The sequence below is a fragment of the Chelmon rostratus genome, chromosome 10 (assembly GCF_017976325.1).
Source record: "Chelmon rostratus isolate fCheRos1 chromosome 10, fCheRos1.pri, whole genome shotgun sequence".
Taxonomy (NCBI): Eukaryota; Metazoa; Chordata; class Actinopteri; order Chaetodontiformes; family Chaetodontidae; genus Chelmon; species Chelmon rostratus.
In genome coordinates this window covers 24115403-24132823 of record NC_055667.1, presented here as the reverse complement: position 1 = coordinate 24132823, position 17421 = coordinate 24115403, and the positions used below count along the sequence as shown (strand labels likewise).

The window sequence follows — 17421 nt, the reverse complement described above, 5'->3', positions numbered from 1 at the left end:
GAAGCTTGCTGCTGTCTAAAGAGACATTAAAAACAAGAACACAATCTAGATTATCATAATCAGTGATGGCAGTTTAAATAATGGACAGATATAGTAATTCATGAATTGCATGTACATGCTTTTGTTGGTGGAATATTAACACAATTAAATACAGCAGATGATTTTATGAACTGATTTTATTGTTCTACCATTCTGGCGGTAGAGGGTTCTCTTCCGTTGCTTGACACTAAGGTAGAGTCCCACAATGGACTGCTGAGGTTCGGTCTGTGTGGTGCCTTCAGTGGTATGAGGTGCGTTTGGTGTCTCTATAGAAATAAAAGTTCAAGTGAATTCAGTATAGCAGAATACACAACACTAAATGTAAGTGTTTGTTCTGGTCTACATATAAAAGTCGTGCATTCTCTGCACACTGCTCTTTGGGACTGACAAGCCAAGCGAACAACAAATGTGTCGACAAACTACTCAACAAATCCTTAAATACAGACTTGCCTTTACATATCTTCTTTTTTATTAAGCTCTGCAAGACTTCAAAACTGGGTAACCTGGTAAAAAAAAAAAAAAAAAAAAAACCTCTGACATTGAAGGCCTTAATTAACAGAAAATGTGTATTTTGTGTGAGTATAACAAACTCACAGAACAGTCCTCAAACTGTACAGAAATTCCAGTTACACTCATCATAAAGATAATGTGACCTGCTGGGAAGATGAGGGTATGCTGATACTGTGGATGCCCCCAAGACATTAGAGTTGTGTCCTCTCGAAAATTTAAGGAAACTTTCGCTGCTTTTCCGGCCATCACTGAAGGTTTGGATCCAGACAGCAATAATGACCGGATGGCAAATTATTCTCAGATACTGGAGAGCCTCTTCTTCAGGACTGGGTGACAGAGTCAGGACGAGTTGCTGCATATAAGAGAACGTCATACACGATGTGTAACAGGACAGAAAAGCATTTACGTATTTTTCTTTTAGAAATGCATAAAGCATGAGGTGGGAACACTGATTTCCACATTTCCCATATTTCTAAGAGAACCTTGTTGTAATGCGAAGGAAGTGGAATGAAGAAGTTCTGTGTTTTTTCAGATTTATTGTACTGATGTAATTAAAAATTAATAGTGCAAGTAACTAGAAAATTCACTTGTGTACAGCATCTTAATATACATCAGTGGGTCAGTCATAAAAATAGACTGTATGCATTATCTTGTCTAAGACTATGGTTTCCTGTCCCCTCCCTTAACTCTACATCTACACCCACTGAAACAGGAAATTAAGAGTCTTGATGAAGAGCAGCATGGTAGTACTCAGTATGTTCGGAGAGGAGCTGAATGGTGACACAAAGTGCAACAAACCAGCTGTTATCCTGTGAGTTTTCAGCATGCGGCGTAGCTTTCTGCAGCAGCAGCTCAGGCAAAGGAGTCACTGAACAACTTGGTAAGTGTTTTTTTTAATGCTCTTTGTTCTCCTTTACTTCATATAGTTTGCGTTGAGATTTTCCGAATATAAATCTAATGTTTCTGAAAAGGAGTAATTCCTGAAAATGTGATGAAAACCCCCCAAAAAACTCAACTTCGTACAACTGATTTAGTGCTCAGAGTTCAAATCTTTTTCATAAACAGGTGAAATATTTCATGTCTCAGAAGTTTAAGCTTGTTTGTTACATTTCCTGTTTAGTCGTCAGTGTTTTTCTGCCTTTGCTGTTTCTGTTTTACCCTTTTGTATCTATCTAGATATATAGATATATATATAGATAGATAGATAGATAGATAGATAAGTAGTCATTTCACGTGTGAGTACATGTGTGTTGTTATCAGACATTCACTTTAACTTTTTGCCTTAGAATAGTGTAGTCAGCTTCTGGAACAAAAGAAATGTTTAAAAGCTGTGTAAACATCATTAAAAGTGTTTTGAATTGAGTCAAACATGTGTTTCCAACGTGCTGTGAAAGTGAAAGTGGGAAAACATCTGAGTGGAAACATGTTTGTGTTGCTACAGTAACAGAAAACGTGAAGCCAGCAATGCAGCAGCGTTTATGAGAATCAACCTACGCCGCCTGACTTTCGACTGCACTGACAACACGCTCAATCTGCGACGATGAACGCGACAGACGCCGACTGCAGCGCCCCTTCAGCAGAGTACCAGTACTACCTGTTCCCAGCGGTTTACATTCTAGCCTTAGTCGTAGGTCTACCTGGAAATCTGGCTGCCTTCTTCGTCTTCACCTTCAGGACCGCGTCCCGCACGGCCTTCAGTGTGTACATCAGCAATCTGGCTCTGGCGGACATCGTCATCCTCTGCACTCTACCCTTTAAGATCCACTATCACATCAACAGGAACAACTGGAGTTTTGGGGACGTCGCCTGCCGCGTCACTGGGATTCTGTTCTACGCCAACATCTACATGAGCATCTGTTTCATGACTTGCATCTGTGTGGACCGCTACGTGGCCACTGTTCACCCGCACGTCTATCTGCGGCTGCGGAGCCCCTGGTGCTCTGTGGTCGTGAGCGTCTTGCTCTGGTGTGCAGTTGGAGTGGCTATGCTGGTCTTTGTGCTCATGGGACCTCTGGAGACCAATGCAGACAAATCCGGAAGCCACAGATGCTTTGAGAATTTCGCCAAGAATGAGTGGAACTCGCGTTTGGCGGGGTACAGCTTCCTGTGCCTGACGTTTGGCTCCCTCCTGCCTTCCTTGATCATCCTGGTGTGTTACCCGCTGGCTGCGAGGCGCATTTCCATGATCGGGACTAAAACAGCACAAAAAGCCGTGAGGGTCATTCACACCATTCTGGCTATAATGCTGCTCTGCTTCCTGCCCAACCATGTGGTCTACCTGCTGCACCTCCTGCGACGCATAGACATCATCCAGAGCTGCTCTGCTGCCAACGCCATCTACCACGCCAGGCGGGTAACGATGGCACTCGTCATCCTCAACACGTGCCTGGACCCCGTGCTTTACTACGTCACCACCAGCCACTGCAAATGGAAGCACTTTAACATAACATGGCTTCGGAGAAGAATCAGGAGGAACAGGGGCATTTATATCATCACGGTGAATTGAGTGAACCTAGAGCGGTAACAGCACGTGTCGACTGTAAATACAGCTCTGTGTACGCTTCACTGTCTCTGCATGTGTAACTTCAGTGTCACAAAAATTATACTTTTCTATAAAAGTGTTTATTCAAGCTGGCTTTGTACATCAAAATAAAGGGAACAAACTAAATTTGAATATCTTATTTTTCTTGTGTGGTTCAGTTTATAAATGAGTCCATGAAAGAGTCACCAGAAAGAATCAAGGGCTAATCAGGGCAGCAGCCCGCATACATCTAGACGAACGGGCTCATGTGAAGATCACTATCCGAACAGTACATGAAACAAAATGCTGATGTTTTGAAATTCTCTGCACTGGGAAGTGGACTTCACCATCCTCCACAAATCCAGGCTCAAAACACGAGTTCTTTCTGAGTGTCGATATCCCTTCAAACGTTCGTGGTTTCGGAACAAAAGATATTTCAGCACAGTCCAGATGGAAGGCCTTTTTTCAGCAGAGTAGAAAGGAAGCTCCCCAGATCCTCGTCCTGACAGAGAAAACCAGAACATGACGTCAAAAAAGAAGCATTGAAGGAAATCACACAGCAAAACATTTTTTACTTAATTTAAACATATATTCCCTGAAGTGGTATCTGTACAAAGATGGATTTCAGAGGACTGAAAGCAGTCTTCAGAAGTTACCGTATATTACATGCCGTTGTGCAATAGTTCCCTAATTTTTTAAATTTGAGCAGCTGCTACTTTCGAGCCCTCGTTTTTGCATATGTGAGAATGATTGTTTCACTTGAATAACTTTCTGCAGATGTGAAATGAGCTGATATTACACATGAAAACAAATGCAAACATTAATGAAAGGTCAGGAAAAATGAGCTCAGTATTGCGGTGGGGTTTCTTTTTAAACCGTGTGACCCCTTGACGCCAGGCTGGTAACCAGTGATACACTGCATATTACAATCAATTACTGTTACATCTAACAATTATTTTCAATAGTCCACAGATTTTGTTCTTGATTAACTGTGTGGTTCATGAAATGTCTGAAAACTGCAACAAATGGTTGCCCAAACACACTGTCTAAAGCCAAAGACCCTACGTTTACGATGATGAAAAAGACAAAAAAGCAACATTTGAAGGCTGAAACCAGTGAATGTTGCTCCAGAAAAATGACATTAATGTTTCGTTTTTTTGTTTTATCTTAGATTTTTATCCGTTATACTATCTTTATTCTAATCCTTTTAATTCTATTTTTAATTGTATTCACTCTGAAGATTAATGTGCATGTTAAAAATTAACCTTTGAATCCAGGTTCCATTGTTTTTAGTCATCTTCCCATCAAAAACTACACTACATGTGTGAACTTCTGTGGCAATCAAAGGACTTTTTGGAGAGAATTTCAGATAGAAAAAGAAGTGACAAGAGGCAGAAATGCACACCAGATCTTTTCTTTTCTTGTCTTGCTGTGCACGGAACACATGAAGCCACATAAACCACTCTCTTTCCATTGCGCAGTGACTGAGTTTAACAGACAGGTTTCCTCTACTTTCAACCTTTTCTCACTTTCAAAGCCTCTACTCTTACGGTCCACCTACATAGCTCTTGTTTTTCAGGTCTTATGGCTGATCAAACCTCTCCTAAAGACAGTCGGGCGTGTAAAAATTGTTTAACTTACAGCCCTCTCGAGCTGCGACCGTGCTTGCAATTTTTTTAAAGCATCATCTCAAGATCACAAGTTAATTACTATAAGCTCATTTTCTCTTGATAAGGGGTTGATTTGTCTCGTTATCTTCAGAAAACAAAAGGACGATTTCCCAAGATAATGACATCATTAATCACAACAGAAGCACTTTTGTTTTCTCGAGATCACAAGACAATTATGTTAAACTTGAAAATGAACGTCCGGTTCATTCGACCACACCTGATTTCAGCCTTCAACATCACTGTCATGGCTGCTGGGGTGGATTCGTAACTGAACAGTACAGTTCCATGCACTTGAGTGATCAGCAGGATCACTCAAGTGCACTCGCCTGTGAAGCTGCAGCCGGCGAGTCTTCTCCTTAAATGACGAGAAGTGATCTGAATGTTATCTCTAACAGCAGGACTGCCTGTGTAGACCTTGACCATCTGAATCCAGTCTGATGATTAATAACACTAGCATGGCACTCCTGATCTCTGATAAACATCAGCAATAAGAAGAGGTAATGACCTTTTGTTTCCCCATGGAAACAGGTTGATTATCTCATTATCTCCAGATAACAAACTCTTTTTCTCCAGATGATGAAATAATTAAATTGTGATCTTGCGACGATGGTATTACAAAAAAAGTAATAGCAAGCACGTCTGTTCTTGGCTTTTTTTTTACTAATCAACAATGTACTCCGATCAGGCTGTCATGCAGGATAATTTAACTTCTTTGCAACTGTTCAAATCTATCATGGGGTCTTACGTATTTATTATATTTATTTATTACAAATTATAGTGCAGCTAAAATATTTGACAGATGTGGTCGTATTGTTACGGTATATTTGTCAGGACTGGGTGATAATGCAGAACTAGGTTGCCCTCCACCTGCAGGCGACATGAAGTAGAAGATTTCATGCTCTTCATGGAGGTGTGACCACAGCCCACAGAGGGTTTTACCTTCATTGCTGCATACATAACACTAGACAATACATGCAGGATGTGGCATGTGATTATGTGCTATGAAATTATGTTATCGTGTGGAGCTGATAGATTCACTCATGTTAAAACTTAATTTGCATCTGTGCGTGTTGTTTAAGCCAAGCGAGAACCTTGCCAGTGTTTACTCAAAGTCTAAAATGTAAATAGCGTGTTCATAATCACTTTGAGGTTAATTTTTTCATCATTTTTATCATCTTGGTGACTAGATACCTATACTTTTTGCCAGAAGAAATATTCTATAAATATAGCCTCAGGGCAGGGCCACTTGGCCCCTTGCAACCGCCACTTTGCTCAGCTTGCACCTGTGCTTTAATTACATTAATTTTAACTTAAATTATCCCCACAGGGTTGTGTCATGTCCTCACCACTGTTTGTCTCCAAATCTCTGAGTTCCACAGGGATCAATTCAAGGTCCCCTTTTGTTTAAAAAACTCACATGCTAAAGTGCTATGGTGCAAAGTTTTCATGGCTAAGAAGAAAAAAATGAAGATGAACTGATAAAGCGGTGTCCTTTTCAATAGTTTGCACAAACCCAAATGGACAAACAGTGTTTCAAATTGTGCTTTTTAACACTTAAAAATAAGAGGCCGCCTATCAATAGCAGACCTGGAGAGACCCGTACATGCTTTCATCACCTGTAAAATTTATTTCTGTAATGATCCGCTCTCTCTCAACCAAAGAAAACTGTGGGACTCTTCAACTGTCTTAATGTGCTTTTATTGTGTTTGTTTTTATGCTGCCTCTCTGTCAAAAGGATTTCCTCTTGTGGAACAATAAATATCTGAACTGAATTCAAAACAAGTGTAATGTTGAAGGCATTTAAAGGTCCAGGATTTAAGCTCTTGGCTCTTCTGGCTAAAATTAAGTATGATCACTGTATAATCACCTGAAAATAACAATAATTGTGTTGCTCTTTATATCTACAGATGTGAGCGGGTCCTCTTCCATGGAGGCTGCCATGTTTTTACAGTAGCCCAGAACAGACAAACCAAACACTGGCTCTAGTCCTAACAGCTGGACCTTAAAAAGACCACTTAGATGATACTGTGAAATTGGATCAGCACAGACAGTGAAAAGGGTTTTACCTGATAACTCCAGGAAAGCAGAAGGACCTTGGTGTTGGTGTCTTCAGCGGAGGAGGAGACTTTGATGACGATAGACTCCACCATGACGGTGCCATCAGGGAGGTGCTGGATGGTGTAACCTTTTAACATGCTGAAGCACAAACATGCAAAAGTAAAGCATTATAACAGATGTTATCTTACATATCACAAAATGCAGCGGAAATATGATGCATGAGTTTAACATCTTAATAAGGTGAAAATACATCCTTATGGAGGACACTGCACACAGTGTGCTGAAGTTTATCACAAATAAAAGAAAAGAAATGAACAGAAAATAGACACTGGACACAGGGAGAAGATACTTTAAATACATGCGAAAAGTAGAAAACAAGGCAGAAAAACAGTGATGTGGTTTGCAGGAGTGTGGATGGTGGAGATAAATAATGAAAAAATGCAGATTAGTAGGCAGATGCAGGATTTGCATTCAGCCTCCTCTTCCTCGTCTCACCTCTTGAGGTGTGTGTAGATTCTGTGAAGCGTCTCGGTGTCGCTGTGCGGGTCTTGGAGCTGCACCCGGCAGGTGAAGCGCAGCTGATGTTCGTTGAGGCCCAGCTCCTTCAGGGCCTGCTCCGAGGACACCAGCTTCAGACTCTGCGTTCAGGGAAAGATGAGAAGGATCATCATCTGTCGACCACGGTGACCGATCAAATCCCATCTGTGTGCGTGATGACAGTGAACTTACGTTTTCTTTCATGATCAGTGTTCCATGCATGGTGCGAGGCTTTTTAGGGTCAGGTAGAGGCCCTTCAACACAGGAGAATAAATATACGAAATAATAAATAATTACATTAAAGCACAGGTGTAGACTAGAAAAGTGATGCACCTGTCCAGTTTTTTTCAGTTCCAATCTGAATCGGGTAGCTGAATTTGGTTAACTACCAATACGGATAATGACACCAGCGCTCTTTTTTTCTTAAATGTTTTTGTTGTTGTGTGGTAGGTGACATGAGTTTTAATGTATTTAAATGTATTTCAAAGCAGTTTGTTTGAACTGTAGGTTAAGTGGGCCTCACATACATACAGGTGTAGGAGTGCAAATTGCTATGGCAACAAGTCAAGTGCACAGCAATGCATTATGAATAACTGTTAAGTAGATTTGTATACATGAGTTTAAAAATAGCAAACTGACAATTCCTTCGTAAGGTTTTCAAGGTGAATGTTTGAATAAAAAAGCCCAAGAACAATATGGAGACATAAATATCTACAGTATCAAAAAACCCAAACTGTAAGCAGACTACAAAATCTGGATCAATGATGCCAGTCTGATATCCGCCAGGTGAATTATGTCAGTATCGGCACTGGACACTGACACTGGATTGAATCGGCCACAACTCTAATCTCAAACAATTTCCTTTCAACTCCACAGAGTGTGAAGATCAATCAGGGCTGCCAGGTTACCTGTTTTCTGCATGAAAAAACACATGTTGCAAAAAGCAGCACAGGGTTGCGATGTGAAAGAGTGAGATCCTGACCAGACGATCTGGCAACCCGCAGCTCTGGCTGTAGCAGCAGCGATGAAGGAACGGCAGTTTGAGGCGGTTGGTATTCAACTTTGAATGCTTAAAACGCTGCAGAATTTAAAACGTCTTCGCTGGATGTCATTAACATCAAATTTTAAGTTTTTTCTACCATTTCCTGAAAATGAATGTCAGCTAGAGCAAACACACACTGAGTATGCTAGCCAGCATTAAAACTGCATGTTGGAAAAATCTTCTGTGGATCAACTGTGTTTAAATGTGTTTGTGTCAGGGTGCAATGTCACAATAATTCACTGTCGGTTAAATATGTCAACCTGTGCATTACCAGTGGCCTCCTCCCAGGAGCTACAGATTAAAAAGAGTGTTAAAGGATAACTTTCGTTTTTTACAACCTGGACCTTATTTCTAGCATTAAATACGACCATTTACACACCCAGACAACTTTGGTGGCATGTTATCAATATCTTGCGTCTCTAGACATCTACCTCTGATGTGGATGATGTCATTACCGAACGCTGCGAGCAGCCAGCCACAACACGGCTAACTCTGCGGTGGTCGGCTACGAATACGCAATAACGAACCATAGCTGTGCCAAACTACAGCTAAACTAGCCGACCGCCGGCTCAGAGGGGAATAGCACCAGCATATCATAACTAAATATTGGAATATGAACGAGTTTCGCCACAGATTATGCGTTATATAGAGGCTGCGCATGGATGCCCCGAGTCCTCGCATTATACGGATATACACGCCGCTCCTCTGGGGCTAATTTCTTCAAAACGACTCCAAATGCCACCAAAATTGTCTGGGTGAGTAAATGGTCGTATTTAATGCTACAAATAAAGTCCAGGCTGTAAAAAACGAAAGTTATCCTTTAAGCTTCATCTGGTGCAATGGACTGCTCACTTATCTCTTCTCACCTTTAGAGTCAGCTCACATACATGCCATCTGTCAGCGTGACAACTAATATGGGTCATGACATTTCGGTGGTGCGGGGCAAGACAGCACACAAACACTTTAGTCAAAACAACAGGAATCAAAATGTTACGCCCAGCAAGCTGAGCTGGAACTGAAACTATGTAGGCATCCTGTCCCTCGTCCATTGTGACCACAGACAAACGCTTTCTTTTCTCCTTATTGTGTAAAATAAACAAACAGATTCGAAAGGTATCCAAACCATCAACAAAACATACCTCCAAGAGCCATCTCCCTCTTGAGCAGGTTGAGTGAGATATCCACAGGCACGCTGGGGTTTGTTGTCACAGTTGCTGTCTCTCCGTTAGCTGGCATGTAGCAATCTATGCCTGCCATTTAAAACAAACATTAACAAGACTGACAACACCTTCTTCTCTTGCTGTCGGCATGCATACAGTCACCACTTGCTTATACCGAGGCAAACATTGCTGGCGTGTGGTGCACAGGCCTACTTTGCTAATCAGTGTGGATGGAGATGCACTTACTGAACTCCTGTTCAATCTTGCCCTTGAGGAACTCCATTTTCACTGCCTCCCCGTGTACCAGCAGCATGTTTCGAGGCTCTGCCATACGAATGAGCTGCATGATGCCTTTGGCATCTGCATGTGCACTGAAGGACATGTACTCCACCTGCAGCTTCACATCCAACTGCAAGAATCACAGAAAAATGAGTCAATTGCTCTACCAGTGTTGTTTTTTTTAACATGGAACACAGTTTCATTATTGATTAATTATTTTTAAGGAATAGTTTGACCTTTAGAGAACAACTCTTACTGGCTTTCTTGCTGTTAGTTAGAAGAGAAGAACGATATGACTCTAATATTTGTTTTATTAAATACGAAACTTGAGCCATGAGACGGTTAGCTTAGCTTAGCATAAAGACTGGAAGCTGGGGGAAAAGATAGCCTGGCTCTGTCTAAATCTCCCTAATTAACATGTTGTAAGTTGTTTGTTTAGTTCGTGCACAAATCAAAGTGTAAAGGTGACATGCTTTGGTTTTGCTGGGAGTTATGGACTATTTCACTGCGTAGGAAACAGCTGTAAACATAAACGTGTTGGTTACTTTAGAGGCATCACTAGGCACATTTCCTTATCACTGGACAGAGCCAGGCTAGCTGTTTACATGCTTTCAGTCTTTATGCTAAGCTTACTATTCCTTTAAGTGCATCTACATTAACATTATACAAAAGCCACAAGGAAGATGAGAGAAATACAAATTATATAAATCTATATAGCTTATCTATTAGAGAATTTAAAATTGTCTTACTGTTGCTCTCCCCTCCATCTCCAGTTTCCTCTGCCCGTTTAGGATCTTATGGCCGATTGTTCCTTGTACACAATACCCAGGCATGATTACCTAAAAACAAGCAAAACTAGTTGTTTATCAAGTATTCTTATTTTTAAAAACATCCTTGATTTCCTTCCATCTTCCAGACTCACCATGTTCTTCTCATTGCCAGCCCATTTCTTGAAGATCTGCAGAGACTGACCAGCATGCAGCATACCTGGTGTAGCAAACACCACCTGAAAGTGAACATGTTGTTGTAGTTCTTGAATTTTCATCCTGAAACTTTTTAAATACCTGTAAACTTTGGAGGAAACACTGTACCTACCATTGGTCCGGGGTTATCAGCGTAGGAGCGATCAAAGGCCTTGATGTGCTTAAATTCAAACATGTTTCTCTGTACGAAGGTTTTTCGAATCTTCTGGTTGGTCCATGTAATGAAGAGCTTGTAATAATGATTAGCTTTCTCCGTCAGCCCGGTGGAGAAGTAGATTGGGGCCTTTAGGTTCATTCTCTCCCTGTTTGGGGAGAAAAGGTAATTAGAGTGTCTGCCGAGTAAGCCGCCACTTAATATGAAGACGTTGATACACCACCATTATTCTATCAAGCTCAACAAAATGAATACAGCTATTTTAGGAAGCTGTCAGTTTTTAGTCCAATTTGTGGCCTTTGTGTGCTGTAATCATTGCAATTACACCACATTATCATTATTATTATATATTATCATATTTAATTAGAACACCAACAATTATAAACCAGAGAGACGGCCTTTGTCTGATATCATTTAGCCGGGGAACAGTGATTATCTCCAGACAACAGTGTCTTTGCTCTCGTGTTTCTATCCTTTGACAGATTTTACATTCACAAACCTACACTGAAGATATAAAAACTGTATCTGGATTTTACTACTGAGGTTTGTTTTTTCAAACCGATCAACAACCTACCAAAATGTTTCCAGCAGGATGCAGAGTTCTTGTGCTCTTCCGAGGGCAAAAACTGGAATGAGAACCTGAAAAATCAAAGATTTTAGAAAAATGACATCTGAATTTTCTCTCCATGACACCACATCAAAAAGAAAGAAATCAAAAACCTCCATCACAAAACACATCAACTAACTGCAACTCTTACCTTCCCTCCTCTCTCTATGGATTCATGCACTTTCTTCAAAAAGTCCCTCTCTCTGCATCTCTTTGAGTCACGGATGGTGGTGGCATACGTAGATTCTGAGATTAGGATATCCGGACGGCACTTATCAATCCATGCAGCTCTGCAAATACACAACACGAGGATGAAGAGACTGCAGTGTGTATGGTTGAAGTCCAACACACCATTATAAAACCACTTACCCTAAATGTCTGTCAGGTGTCATATTATAGTCTCCCTGAAAATGAAAAAGATGTTATTCTGTGATCTTGGCCGTTAGATTCACTGACTCTGACACAGTGCAAGCTTGTTTACACTCACAGTGTAGACCACAGACTCTGATCCCACTTTGATGTGCACCATAGCAGCTCCCAGGACATGACCTGCATAGTATGCCTTGATCTCCAGCTCATCATCCACCTGCCGGCAGCACAACAGAAACAGCTTGATTTGAAATCAAAAAGGACGAGCAGCTGCTGCAGAAGCGATTATTAGGTGGATATCTGGGCACATCAGAAATGGTATCAGCACTGCACCTGGACAGTTTGGTGAAGGTTCAAAGGTACCACTTTCTTCATGCAGTCCTTGATCATCTGCGAGGTGAAGAAGTTGGTTTCGCCCTTTTTGTCAACGGTGATCTTCCGGAAATCTTCCAGCAAAATGGGACAGATAGCCTTGGTGGGATGGGTCATATAGATGGGTCCATCGTAGCCCACCATCTCACTCATGAAGGGCAGAGCACCACAGTGGTCCAAGTGGAAATGGCTGGGAGAAGAACGGGTGTAACCAATGTAAATACACCAGATAGTTTAATTTATTCCATACATATCAATAGGAGAGAGAAGAGGCAGTATATTGTAAACATTAACAAACAAACCTGATGATAACACAGTCCAGAAAGTCTGTCAGACGCCCATTCTGGGTTATGTAAGAAAAGTCTGGGAAACGTCTCTGCAATGACAAAACAGGATAAAGGTCCAACACATATAAAACTGATCATATGAGAATTTTAAAAGCAGTTTTTGAGTGAAACACGTTTTCCACGAATAAAGCCCCTTTTGTAACAACACTGTTGCAGGTACTAGTGGTCAACTGCTATCAGTTTTCTAATGGCTGATGGCGACATTTAGAGAACAGACTGGCTGATGGGCCATATATAATGCTAATATCATGTTGGTGTTTTATTGCATGTGATAAAATACAATTTAATAATAACTAAGACACAGTTACTGAGCTTAAAAGACTATTTATTTAAAACTAATGTTAATGTCTGCACTGCCTCTGCTTGCTTAAGTACATCTGTGCAAATATTTTGCATGTGTGCCATATGTAGATTGTTCATGATAGAATGAAACCAAACCAAGGTAAAACAAAACCTCATCGTGTCCATTTCTGCTGAATAATAAGCGACCAGACTTACATCATCATTGTATCCCATATGCATCCCACAGTCAAGCATTATGTTTTTGCCTCCAATAGAAACAAGGATGCAGCTGCGGCCGACATCCTGTCCAGCACCTTGGAGAGGGAACAGTGAAGACGAGAGAAAGCTTTAAAAACATACAGTAAAACCGGAAAGCTAGCTTTTCCAGCTAACAACGGCTACTGACAGTTAAGGGTGAAACTTAGTCGTTTTCGACCATCATAGCCGAAAATGCACAAGTTAGTACTCTTCAGAGAGAGCTAGACATTTAACGAATAGATAACGTTTAATACGCATTTATTGTTTACGGAACTAGCATTGAAGTGCTAACTTAGCTAGCCGCTGTAACGTTGCTCACCCAGTGGTGTTACTTTTATTTCAGGCATGCTGTCTCATCAGGTCGGCCTAGTCTTGAAGGTGAATGAATAACACCACGGTGAACCAAAACACCTGTCTTCTCCCGATGAATAACCCCTTCTTATAAAAGAATGCTTATTGTCTAACTTGTAAACATGTGGGTCGAGTACCAACGGGTTTAGCCTGTTTCAAGCTACCAAAGTAAAACATTAAAACTTCCGGGCAGCACATTCAAAATAAAATCCCTTTCTAGTGCTGGACACTGTATCCGCCAATCCATGCCACTGGATTTTCTGCTCTCTCTCTCTCTATCTGAATTCAGCATTTTCACTATCAGTGAGACTCAGTATTATTGTGACAGCATTGTGCAGTTGACGTTTTAGAATTGGTAAAGACGCCAATGCTTTTATTTTGAAGGCAAGGTCGCCAATTTCCGGCGTTTTCCGGCTCGCGTCTGCGCAGTAGGGCCGGATTAGAACCTGTCGTTCTCCAGAGACGAGGGGAGATGCTAAATTTTAGTTTCACTTCTAAGTCTTCTCGCAGGTAATGTGCTCGGTAATTGACTGTCCACCTCTGTACGCACTGTCGTCGCCACCTCCAGTCTGGTAGCAGCCGTTAGCTACATTCGCTCATTCATTTGTTGCCTTTCCGCTTGTACCGACAGCGCTTCCTCCTAGAAAACCATGGCTGGTCCTGTGGCTTCAGAAGAGCAGAAATTCTCTTTACAGGAGGTGCTCGACACTTTCAGTTTGTGTCTGTCGGAAAGTAAAGAGGTCTATCTGGAACACTACGTCGCTGGGTGGCGTGGTCTTGTAAAGTAAGTGGTTTAGGGTTTTGGTATATGTTGGTAGGTGGAGTCTCTCCTGTGTAGACTTAGGCCATGATTGTACTGTTATACTGCACTCAGCTGGAACAGCCTACAAAGAGTCATTTAGTTGTTAACAGACTGATTTTTTTATTTCTTTGATAGGTTTTTAAACAGCTTGGGGAGTGTCTTTGGCTTCATTTCCAAGGATGCTGTCAACAAGATCAAGATCCTGGTCTCCCACCTGGATGGTGAGAACGGGTCTCAGTATATCACCGTCCAGTCAATGGTTAAATATGAGCTGGAGAAGGAACTAGTGGACCTGAGCAAGAGAGGCAGCCACCCAGAGTCAGGCTGCCGTACTCTGCTGAGGCTCCACCGTGCACTGAGGTGGCTGGAGCTCTTCCTGGAGCGCCTCCGCACCAGCAGTGAGGACAGCAAGACATCAGTCATGTGTGCAGAGGCCTACAATGAGTCTCTTGCCCAGCACCATCCTTGGGTGATCCGTAAGGCTGCAGGCATGGCGTTCTGCGTGCTCCCAGGGCGTCCCGCTTTCCTGGAGGTGATGAATGTAGGCACCCCGGAGCAGGCCGTGGCCATGCTGGGGGAAGCTCTGCCTCTGATCTCTGAGGTGTACCAGATCACAGAGGAACTTTACGCACAACATAACCTGCTTGACTTACCTTAGAGAGCAGCAAGTGCTATTATTCATCACTTTACACATTACATGATTAAATATGTACAACTTCAACCCTGCTGAAGGGCTGTCAGGCTAGCTACTACTGATGTTTGGTGGTGTTAAGTGTTGTGATTTCTCTTTACAAATAATTAAGTATCATTACACTGACCCTAATCTCTACCAACAGCATTGCCAGGGTTCAATATACATAAAACTACTGTTAATTGTAATATTGCACGTTTAAATGTTATAATATACCTCTGAATGACCTTTTTAAATCTGTTTTTACTTGTACATTTGTTTTTAATTTAAATCAGTGAAGGGAACAACAGAGGGGTCTTTGCTCACTGCTAGCAGCTGTTTGTTTTCATTATTTATCAAAAGTAAGAGACCAAAATGGTTCTTCATATTTAGGGGAAACATTAATCTGCTTCTATTTTGAGAATATTTGAAATTCTCAGTACTCAAAATGTAACAAATATGCAAATTTTCTCTATCTATTTTCTCTATTATGTAATAATACGGCCATAAAATCAGATTTTGTTTAATCGTCTCATGCCATATTTCACTCCAGTACTGACATATTTATGCTCCTGGTACATGGTGGGAATTGCTTTCTTCTAATAGATTATCTGATACTGGATGATACCAGATACTCTATTTAATAGTTTGGCCTTGTAAAGATACGGAAAAAAAGACCACAGGCAAACTGCAGCCTTTATGGGTCAGTAATAGTTTCCAGACCACTTCTCCAAAGAGGAAAAGAAGAAAACATGCTAACAGAACAAAATTTATCTGGGAGGTAAACAAAGCAAAACATTATCAACAGAAGTGCTGGAATAATGTTGATCATTAAATTCCTATAGAGATATATATGCAGTTCAATGGGCATCAAACACTTTGTTTGTACTTTAGGAATGTTTTTTGGTAATTTATGAAACAAAAGCTTTTAGTAGTTGGACTCAGAGTTGTTAAACCCACTGTATATGAGCTCAATGTGATTTTTTTTCTTTTCATTTAAATTATAAATGACCAAATATGCTGTTACTCTTCATTTGAGGTGATTGGTGTATTGTTTTACAAGAATGTACTGTATTTCGTATACACACACACGTATATACATATATATAACCATTAATTCAACGGAATTTATAAACAGTATATCTTAATAAAAATGTTCCACTTGGTTGATGGTTGTGATTTTTGTGTTATGTAAGATTTGGAAAATTGACAATTGATCCATTCATGTGAGAAACGTAAATGGGCATTTTTACCTGAGAGAAGTTTTGTTACCTGTTGTCCAGAGTACACAATTATGACTTGATTAGGTCATGTTTTTTATAACTTTCTGTTAATAGTGCAGTGATCCCTGGACCCTGTTTTGGTAATTAACCCATGTGTTTTGTTGACATTGGCTTAACTTCCTCATTGCTTGGGGTTACAGCTGTTATATGTTTAAAATAATACTTGCAAAATCAACTGATTTTTCACTTGAAATATTTTGTTTACCTTCTGTCATAACCTACTGTAGATAATGTATCAAAGTGGCAACCCTTACTACAAACTAAACTTGCATGTTTTGTTACAAAATATGGAAGCTTTTCATGTTTTATGGGTTATATGGGCAATGCATGAACAAATATGTGTTCCTGTCGATTATAATTAACCATGTGCTACACAGTGGCAGACCACAACTAAGTACTTTTACTAAAGTAGTGTGCTTAAGTTTGTAGTACTTGTACTTGAGTATTTCTATTTTCTGCTGCTTTTTTCTTCTACTCCACTAGATTCATTAGATAACTTTAGTTGCCAGTTCCATCACAGATTCAGATTATGAATACAGAATGCAATCAATAAATTATGATGTATTATTATAGGTTAAAATAAAACGTTATTGATCCCTGAGGGGAGGGAATTCATGTGCTGTCCAGCTGTAAAATCAATAAAATAATTAAAATTATCCCTCTTATTAGCTGCAACATAAACAACTTAATGTATCAAAAGTTATCATCCATTCATTATCATACAAGATAAATCCGCCACAGGAAACAACTCATTAGCTCTGTTGGGGATCTTTTACAGGCTCCAGTTGTAAAAGCAGTGGTGGAAGAAGCACGCATGAAGTATTGAGGCGATATAACAATGTTAAATATGTTTTAGGAGCCGGAACATCCCAGAATATTGCTGTTAACCCTGATGAATTTAGCTGCAGTTGCGCAAACTCAACACCAGGGGTCTCCCCGCCGCCGGCCACATGTCGTCGTCAAGGCAACCAGAGTGTCATGGCAACCTCGCTGACGCTTAAGAGGCACTTCCTGCTCGAGCTGGTCAACAGGGAGGAAAGCGACTCAAAAGTAATAACGGCACTAACGGCATTTAACGGCATTTTAACGTTTTACGCTGTATTTTAGCCTCAGTATTGGGAATCTGT

General features: G+C 40.8%; 3 protein-coding genes across 6 annotated transcripts; 2 read left to right on the top strand and 1 right to left on the bottom strand.

Moving 5' to 3' along the window:
- Window positions 1-590: 590 nt before the first annotated feature.
- On the bottom strand, window positions 591-14182 carry ints11 (integrator complex subunit 11). Of its 3 annotated transcripts, none has more exons than XM_041945879.1 (17): window positions 14090-14182; window positions 13147-13244; window positions 12604-12677; window positions 12263-12491; window positions 12048-12146; window positions 11930-11964; window positions 11712-11850; window positions 11528-11592; window positions 10912-11101; window positions 10739-10822; window positions 10566-10655; window positions 9784-9946; window positions 9517-9627; window positions 7528-7589; window positions 7294-7436; window positions 6807-6936; window positions 591-3572 (listed from the first exon to the last, which is right to left on the bottom strand). In XM_041945879.1, the coding sequence occupies exons 2-17, from the start codon at window positions 13183-13185 to the stop codon at window positions 3507-3509; spliced, it is 1719 nt and encodes a 572-aa protein (XP_041801813.1). In that variant the 5' UTR covers window positions 13186-13244; window positions 14090-14182; the 3' UTR covers window positions 591-3506. The 3 variants fall into 3 exon arrangements, with proteins under 3 accessions (XP_041801813.1, XP_041801812.1, XP_041801811.1); XM_041945878.1 differs by having other exon boundaries at window positions 14078-14179; XM_041945877.1 differs by lacking the exon at window positions 14090-14182 and adding an exon at window positions 13508-13694.
- Window positions 1265-3217, top strand: LOC121612785 (lysophosphatidic acid receptor 6). The gene is made up of 2 exons (XM_041945880.1): window positions 1265-1429; window positions 1991-3217. The coding sequence occupies exon 2, from the start codon at window positions 2090-2092 to the stop codon at window positions 3053-3055; it is 966 nt and encodes a 321-aa protein (XP_041801814.1). The 5' UTR covers window positions 1265-1429; window positions 1991-2089; the 3' UTR covers window positions 3056-3217.
- LOC121612786 (ceramide-1-phosphate transfer protein) lies at window positions 13973-16176 on the top strand. 2 transcript variants are annotated; one of them, XM_041945882.1, is made up of 3 exons: window positions 13973-14049; window positions 14171-14323; window positions 14477-16176. In XM_041945882.1, exons 2-3 carry the CDS (start codon window positions 14190-14192, stop codon window positions 14997-14999), a joined length of 657 nt encoding a protein of 218 aa, XP_041801816.1. In that variant the 5' UTR covers window positions 13973-14049; window positions 14171-14189; the 3' UTR covers window positions 15000-16176. The 2 variants fall into 2 exon arrangements, with proteins under 2 accessions (XP_041801816.1, XP_041801817.1); XM_041945883.1 differs by having other exon boundaries at window positions 13980-14323.
- Window positions 16177-17421: the final 1245 nt, after the last annotated feature.